This window comes from Patella vulgata, chromosome 4 (assembly GCF_932274485.2).
Source record: "Patella vulgata chromosome 4, xgPatVulg1.2, whole genome shotgun sequence".
Taxonomy (NCBI): Eukaryota; Metazoa; Mollusca; class Gastropoda; family Patellidae; genus Patella; species Patella vulgata.
Genome location: NC_065882.2, coordinates 58642874 through 58652441, shown reverse-complemented (window position 1 = coordinate 58652441; position 9568 = coordinate 58642874). Strand labels below are relative to the sequence as shown.

The following is a 9568-nucleotide window of genomic DNA, read 5'->3' as shown; positions in this document are numbered from 1 at the left end:
ATCAATATATCATAGGCATCTAAAAATTATAACACGAATAAGATTCGACAAACGGTATTATAAATACATCTTTCATATATTATTCCCTCCTTTATTCGATATATTCAAATCCATATACCCATAATATAGTTTACAAAATGAAATATTTTTTCATTTATAACGTCTTATTTCACCCTTAAAAGCCTTTCGCGTGTATCATTTGTCCAAGTCTCAGTATTGTTGTATTTACCTCCCTTTGTTGGGCAAAATGTCTGCCTATTTTTGTGACATTTTTATCGCGGGACACTGATCTCACCCTATCAACACTATCACTAACCAAGCAGTAGGCTACGTAATTAGAAATATCTTTTTTAGGTGCACGAGATGTATTTTTCACGCTTCATTAAACATCTTTTCGCAACGTAAATGTTAAGTTGTCTCACTTCGGCAACCATATCTAATGAACCTGTTAAGCGCCAAATGTTTAAACCTATTAAAATTCTCTTACTGTACTACACAATTTTTATCATCCTCTTTTATACATCTAAACATTCTGGAACTTTACATACAAACTTTCCATCTTCAACGATCTAAAAGAGAAGCACAACAATCTTTAAAGATACATTATGGGAGATAAGATAAAGAGATGGCAGTTCTCGATATAATAGTTAAAAACTAGATAGTGTAAAGGTAATTTGCTGAAAATTTCAGTCAAATTGATCCACTATGAGCCGAGAAAGAAGCCGGTGAAATTTTTGCATAGTCTCGGTTATCATTACTAAAATCATTAATATAAACAGCATAGTCTCGATTATCCACTTTTTCTGATTTAATTATCTTTGGCCGTTAGCGGCATATAGGAATCTAATCCAGCCTACATCGAAGGCTAGCCTTGACATCGAGAGTTTATTATAGTCTTGATAAGTTAATTAATGTCTAATTGATAATTTAGATAACATTTCAGGCCTAAAGAAAGACTTGTAATAAGCAAATTTTGCTCTTGCATAATGCATGTTTAAGTTATAACTGTTCTTAAATGTGATGATTGGTATAATGGCCTTATATCGTTGTTCAGTAGAAGTAAATGTGGCAATAATATTTTGTTTTAAATACAAAATACTAATTAGCTGACGATAATACCTTAATCAATCAGGCGATCTACTCAAATTGTTGGGTAGCTAATCCAAATGTAGGCCCATGATTCGACTAAAATCCGTAAAAAAAAACCACTTCAAGTTAAATCAACCTAATCCCATACCTTCTTTTTGAAAACTCCTTTAGGTGATAAACTGATAATATTTCTTACCTTTAATCTCTTTCTTTTACAGGGAAATTTTCTTCTTGTACAAAAATTACGCTTTATACATTTTCCATACTTTTTCAAACAACGGAAATCGTTCTTTTTACATTTGGGACAATTTATATCTTTGACGTAACTACATGCACTGCATGACGTATGTTGACATTGTGCTTGGCATTCTTGGTGCATATCTGCTACGTTTCTGAAACATTGGTGATAGGAGAAAATAAATGAAAACCTATAATATATTAAACTTATTCTCCAGATTGTAATAAAACTAAATTAAGAAATATAACTTTTAGTCATGATGGATCAATCAGATATAAAAACCGTTTTGGCTTCTGATTTTTGACGGTTCAATTTAGTCAAGCTGTACGTTTGCTTCCACCTAGGGTGATATCGCAGACAGGTGCCTCCTACGAGAGGGGGGTTGGATGGCCGAATGGTTAGCACGTGCACGCTGTATCATAAAGCCTGTCATTGAGTCAACTGGCGTGGTTTCGAATCCCCGGTTGTACGTGACAAGGAGAAGGGTCGCCTGTCCAACCTCGTGGGTTTTCTCCGGGTCCTCCGGCTTCCTCCCACTGCTTAAGACCCCTACGCGCAGAGCGAATTATTGAAATAAAATTAAACAATATGTTAGTCCCGAAATGACCTAATTTGTGTCGAGTGGACGTTAAACCCCATTTCTCTCTCTCTCTCTCTCGCGCGCTCTCTCTCTCTCTCTCGCCTCCTACGAGACATGCAGGAAAAACAGTCGTGAATGAGAGGCTAGTCCAGCATAGGATGAAAATGAAACCGCGAGTAGGAAATTTTATCGCCTCCATTTTCTTAGTATAAAATTCAATCATGCCCTTTGAAAACATGTGTACAATGGTAGTGTTAATTATTATTCGTGTTTCCTTCAAGCCGTTTTGCTATTCGGTACAAGTAAGTAGAGCATAGCCTAATCAGAACCGTTGGGGAGATGGTCTGAAGATGCAGTCTTGCCATCATATCTCCGATCCGTTGAAGGCTGATTCCTATTAAGGTTATTAATGGCGAGAGATTTGAAAACGGAGGAAATATGTACCGAAAGTAATAAAAATGAACTATAATAATTGTTAAGCTAAGAATATATTTGTATTTCAACACATAGGTTTTTAGAATACAAAAAAAAATAACGGATATATAATAATATGATAGTGAACCTTGAACTAGACAAATAACTCACATAGCTGAACAGATCGCTCTAGGATTTCTTTTACAATATGTAGGTGAACAAACAGGTCGACAGAAAGATGTTCTCCCTTCATCCGCTTGTTGTCCTGGTACTGAAATATTTATACATAACGCTTTTTTGTTAAAATTTAATTCTTTCTATACCGTTTAAAAATATATTCTCCACTTGTGTCGCGATCCTGAACACTTTGATTTAAAATATATATTCAAATCCCCAGGAAAAATATATAGTCCAAGATAAGCTCAGCTTACAATATTCTAGATGATAATCTGATGGGTGCTGGTGTTACCGAACAACGTGTGAGTAATACTAGCAAAATATTAACGTTGTGTAATTAATGTTTTGTGGGGGGGGGGGGGTTCGTGGGTTTTTTTTATGCCATAATATGATTTACTGTGCATTCTGTCTTCCCATTGCCATACCATACTTCCAAATAGAAATGGGTTCTATGGGTTGCTTGATAAACATATGCTCGAATAAAGAATTTAAAATATGGAAATTATTGTACATTTTACATTCGATAGAATTGGTTAAAAATTCTAAAAGCAAATGTTTTACAGTGGGCATGTTTTTAATAACTGTTTTAGGAAAATGAATGTGACATTATTTACTATTATTAAAACAGGAAGAGAAAAAATTCAGAGACTAGAATACAAAATACAAGTTAAAGATTGCCGATAAAGAAACATTGGATGTTTATTATATCAAAACAAAGGGTTGTTGGTATGACTGAGTTTTGTTTATAAAGTAGTAACAACATATTTTCAGTAAAGGCGGGTCTAATATAAACTTACTAGGAGGGAAAAAATCAGAAATGTTCTGCATTGATTCGGAATTATTCCCGAGTCATCTTAGAGTAGACAAAAAACAGCGAGAATTCATCGAATTCTTAACGAGATACCTTACTAGCAACAATCGAGAGTTGTCTTGAATATGGTTTCTTTACAGATATTTATTTTGTGTTTAAATAAATAAATAAATAAATAAATAAAAAATTAGGACTTTACAAATAGTTCAATAGCGCACATATAAGGAAGATTATAAGACAATAAACAAAAAATGTTGGGTTTTTTTAAATTGAAGAAATTCCTATTCCATACTTACAATTGGTGCAGCTTCCAACTAAATCTGATTGTCCCGGAAATACAACGCTGTTAGATTCTTGTTTTAAAGGCTGACAATATAATCCTTGATCACATTTACCTAAATACTCATATTCTCCCCCGCACCTCTCCCCCTTCACCTTAGCACATACTGGACAACACCCACATATACTTGTAGTCACACCGCCTTTACAAGTCTGTATTGACAATGTGTTCGGCATACAGTGTAATTTTTCACATGGCGGACACCGTAGTCCGTTAATTAATCTTAAGGCAATTAATAATATTACTGATGAATTTATTATTATACACGTGCGTGCATTGTTTCTATTCATGGCTGGTAAATAGGAATGGGATGATTGTTCTACACAATAACGCTATATCTTCAGTCTAATATTGGTTATACAAACTTTTCAAATCACATTTTGGTTATAATTTAGCGAATCCAAGACGATTTTGAGATGTCAGTGTTACTATTTGTATTATTTTGGATTTCACAACGTTGCAATAAATTAATTCAGTTGATAATCACATTTTTCTGATCATTAAATTTTATCATTTCTGTTCAGAATAAACACAAATCCAATTAATGAATTCCACCACTATCCTAAATATTCAAATTCTCAAAGTTAACTCGAAAGCACCAAGTTTGAAAGGAGAGACGACTATGTCTAAAAGATATATTTTCCAAATTAACTCGACATTTCGCGCCCTTTAGCCATATTCTGTCTTGTAAGGAGGATTTTTTTTCTTTTGAAGCCTCTTCTAATTAGCCAAACAAATCTTCACCCTTTCAACACCTTATCTGTGAAAACCATTCTTATTTTTATTTTCTCTTCTTTTTTTTCTTCTTCACTATAATTGGCTTTTGTCTGTCTTTTACTTCAACGGTGACCTGCAAAGGATAAGAGCATGTATAACATAAACAATAAGACTATAAGTAACAGATTTTATCTTTTACTTATATTATATTATAGTATACACCCGAAAGAATTATCATAGCTGTGGTTTATGACACGTGATGGTATGGAGACAATGATGGGAATGGGGCGGTTACAACATTAAAAAAAATATTGTGTCTTGATATCTACAACTTATTTAGATTCAAATACCAATAACATACGAGGAAACGTCGCAAATTCGATTATTAGAAGTTCAGAAATCTTCAGCTAATGGTGGCTATATGAACCCCCCTCAAAAACACACACACACGAACACAGCAAATTGAATGTGGTCTATCGTCGTGGCTACAAGATTGCAAAGTGCCAAGTGCAAGATCATTGTTCGAGAAGTGAAAACGTCAGCGTCAAACGTGTTCCCCTAACCATACTAGTGTTGTCTTATCTCTTATATTGATTATTTAGAGTGGGACTTTTTAAATTAGATATAAGATCAAACACTTTTGATTTTAACCGTTGTCTTGAACCTCACTTCAAAGGCTTTGATGACATGTTCTACGTTTTCGGAGATAAGACATATCTGGCTACCTGGAGCCTACCTTAAAGCCACGATATGCCAGAAAAAGACTTCGGATACCATTGTATGCATATTATAATCTAAGGTCATCCTAAACCAAAATTCCTCTTATAAATCAAAGAATGATTCAAATCGTTCATTTCCATTTTACGAGTGGGCTTTCTTGATTAAATGGACCACCTGCCCTTTCTCGCTGGATTTTTATAACAGCAATGTTTGCAGAAGTCTATACCTATTCTGTTAATACAATTTGGGATGAATTTATGAACGTTTAATGTAGAAACGCCTCTTAATTTTGAATTTTGAGAAGATAAAAATTAAAAAGAAAACATTGAAGACCATTATGCCCCTTAACATTTAATAAAATGAAATGGGGTTTAACGCCCTACGGTTCTGCACCTACATGGCTAATGGAGACGGCCATACGCCATGCACTGTGCAATGAGGGAAAGTTTGCCCGGACAGCAGTGTAACGGCCTACTATTATTTCGAATACCATCTGTCAAGGGTTCTTTTACGTACACGTTTTTCGTCCCATCCGAACGACTATATGTTGTTCCTTGTCATGCTATGCACCACCTTACAGCACTGACAACCTGGATCGAACACGGGGCCTCCATTTTAGCGAGTCAACGCCTTACTCACTGAGCTCCCAGAAAATAAAGGACACTAAATATACTAAAAATGCATATATTTTTTGCACAAAAGAACTTATACAACAATCTTTGACTTTGGGCGACACACATTTCGCTGATTTTGTTTCCTTAAAATTTTAAAGAAAAAAAAGTCAGCTACTTTACTAGTACTAAATGGTTTTGAAAGAGCCCACCCTTTATGGGTTTATGATATGATATTTTATTATTTAAAATATTCATTATCAGGCTTATCAAATATCTTATGAATTTATATCACATTTAACCTGTGCATATACCGTGCTTTAACTTGTAATGAGGTCTGCACTTAGTAACTTATTCTCCATTGTTTGTTAGTAAAAATAAGAACGTTAAGATTTTTCTTGTGGACATTTTTATCATTCCACATGATATCTTATACAAGATAATCTTCAATCTATTTTAATTGATATACCAAGAATTGAGAAATTCTACCAGTTTATAAGGAAAATGAAATATGATAGAAATCAATTGAAATTTGAATTTCTCTTTGCTATTACAGATACAAACCGGGACATATTTTCTTTAAAAAAAAGAGAAAAAAAGTTAGCGATGTTATTATTATCATTATTATGTCTGCGTGATAGGTATTAACTGAAACCGGCAAAAGTTCATAATTTATATATGATTGCCACGTTCTTCTGAAATAAATTCATCTACCTAATTTCTTACGTTAAAAAACACAACACAATTTATATGGAATACAATCACTGGTTTATACACATATAGCACGACGTTTCGACAAGTATTCTCTTATCGTTATCAAGTACAAAATGATAAATTAGCAAACTAAAAGGTAATATAAATAGTACCTTTTAGTTTGCTCATTTATCATTATTACCGTAAATATATTAATTCATAAAACTGAAAATCATGAAAGATAAAATCAGTTTAGTGGGGCATTGAGGGGCCTCTAGCACCCTACCCGCGCCCCGGTATAACCGGGTCTACAATTTATCTGTCTAAAATGACATTTTCAGACGAAACAATACTTTTTTCCCCCGCAAAAATGCGATAAATTTGGGCATCATATTTATCTGAATAAGTATTTGCCCTCCTTTCTTTGTGATTATATTATAAGTTTCCATATATATAATAAAATAAAAGTTGTGATTATAAGTTTCCGTATATAAAATAAAATAAAAGGAAAAAATTGGTTGTAAATACAGAAAAAAATAATCGTCAGGCTGTAACGGTTCTTGTCGTTCCCAATAATCAGAAAAATCTAAAACAAATTGTTAATTGAGTTTGTTTAAAAGACAACCGTTTAACTTACTTGTATTTTCAGTAATTAAACTCTGTCCATTGTGAAATAAGGGCCACCTTCATTCGACACAGAATCCAACATCTTTTTTTTAAATTCCAGAAATGCGTACGTAATTACTATTAGAATTTTAATATGGTCACAGAGGTTTGGCGAGTTGTTTTAAATACGTTTGTTTTAACGCCATGGAATTCCAACAGATCACCCAAATTGTACTAAACCACGTTTCTACTACACTGTGTCAAGAATCAACCAATGAGGTCAAAGAGTGTGATGACGACACTCTCGCCATTCATAAACCGATTGTTTGCTAATGTGTCGAGAAATTTTATTGGTGAATATTCTATTACACTCAACATCTACGTCGATCCATCCCTCTTCTGATTTTACATTTAAGCAAATAATATGCCTTCTTATGGAAAGCGGATTGGGTCATAATTCTATTTCTTGGTTCTAACTGTTTCGCCAAATAATGACGATTATTTCTAAATTAAACACGTTCCCACAGATTGTGTAGCCGTTATAAATGTCTTGTCATTTCTCTTTCTCTCACCGTGTGACCAAAACGTCGTATTGAAATAAATACCTCATGCCAAATACATAGCCTATTTTAGAGACCCACGAGCCCAAATTAATGAAAAGTTTATAGAAACGCCGAGTCTGTTTATTTAATACAAGTTCAGCGAACTACTATTGGACAAATATCTCTGGTCAAGAATAAGGTCTGTACACACACACACACACACAAATATATAACAAGGTGATAACAATTAGCACCTACTTTATAAACGGTGTGATGTTGATATGTATTCTATATTCACCTAATTTGGATAAATGAGAAATATCATCTTCACATGTCACGATGGGTTAAAAGTACGGCGACATATACATTTTATATATTCCTAATCTGTTCAATTCATCAGTAATGGACGCCAGATTACAGCTCCATCCCACCGACGCAAATCACTTACAATCGCGAATCAAAAGCGAAATATAGAAATTAAAAATAAAGTTCCAATTCAAACATGGACACTCTACAGATTCAGTGTTGATTATCGGTTGATTATTATTTACAGGTGGGACATTTACCATATGAATAAGTATTGTATTTGATGGTAATTATCAGCTACTTGAGCTTGAGTTGTCAATAAACGCTCCTACTTGGGAACAAGATGTTAAACACATGTAATGACAATATAGGATGGAACTAGGGACTAGATTAAAGAATGTGTACAACAGGTACAACAGGTACAACAATTCTAACTAACTATGACACTTTCAATGTCCTACACCGTTGATTATAATTTCGATTTTAATTAAAGAAGTGTTATAACTTTAACCTGGAATATGAATCTAATTAATAATGGACAATATCAAATTTAAAATAACCTTAAAGGTACATTATGGGAGAATAGGTAAAGAGCTGGTAGTTCTCACTATAATAGTTAAAAACTAGATAATGTAAAGGGAATTTGCTGAAAATTTCAGTCAAATTGATTCACTCTGAACCGAGATTTTAGTGATTGAATTTTCGGCCTAGCCTCGATCTTCATTACTGAACTCGGTACGATAAAAAAATACCAACATAGTCTCGATTATCCATTCCATGATTAAATTATGAATTGAAGTCGAACAGGAAATCGGAACCTGATCCAGTAAACATCGTAGGCTAGCGATGACATCGAAAGTTGATTATGGTTTGGATAAGTTAATTAATGTCTAATTAATAATTTAGATAACATTTCAGGCCTAAAGAAAGACCTGCAATAGAAAGATTTAGCTCTTGCATAATATATGTTTAAGCTCATCTAATTTGGTCGAAAGCCAAAGCACTGGCCTTAGAGTAATGCATTTTTCTCGAGCCTTCATAACCACTATAAACTGTGTCCTATAAGCTCTCAAATTGGCAGAAGTTAAAGGGTCTAATAAAGAAAAATAACGAAAGGGACAAATAATATCTTAATTACTTGAATGAATAAATCAGGAAATCAGTGAGTATCTCGTATGATCAGTTTATACGTTATTCTCGATTTATGAAAAATGACAGAAAAGGCGATCGGTGATTTCTTTCACGTAAATATTCCGAAATGTCTTGTTGAGTAGCTCGATCGTCAAGATCTTTAAGATTACTTTAAATGTAAAGGCATGGGATTAGGAATAGGCATGTTGTAACCTTATATAGCTTGAAGAATATTTGGACTTGAATTGATAAACTAAACTAAATCAGAGACAAGTCGAGAGACAAAGGTAAAGTCACATTTACTTATAAAAAGTATCTTCGTATTCCTAGGTAGATCAATTTACGCATGATGTATTGATTGTGACGTATAATCTCGTATTTTAGTGGGAAGGAAATTAAGATGATACTTGATGCGCAATGTCTAAAACATGTAAGATAGTGAATGAAACGAACTGGTAATTCGAGAATAATAGATCTCACTCCCAGTTTTATTGTAGTGGCTCCATAAACGTCAAGAAGGCGACTATTTATCGTATTGACCTTGCCTATACTAGATAGATAAATCTGGATGGCTTTAATCCTGTGTTTTATAT

General features: G+C 33.6%; 1 protein-coding gene across 1 annotated transcript; it reads right to left on the bottom strand.

Annotated features, from left to right (window-relative positions):
* On the bottom strand, positions 1 to 4055 carry LOC126818577 (serine protease HTRA1B). Its single transcript, XM_050546039.2, has 4 exons — positions 3606 to 4055; positions 2493 to 2592; positions 1286 to 1481; positions 1 to 569 (listed from the first exon to the last, which is right to left on the bottom strand). Exons 1-4 carry the CDS (start codon positions 3937 to 3939, stop codon positions 516 to 518), a joined length of 684 nt encoding a protein of 227 aa, XP_050401996.1. The 5' UTR covers positions 3940 to 4055; the 3' UTR covers positions 1 to 515.
* Positions 4056 to 9568: the final 5513 nt, after the last annotated feature.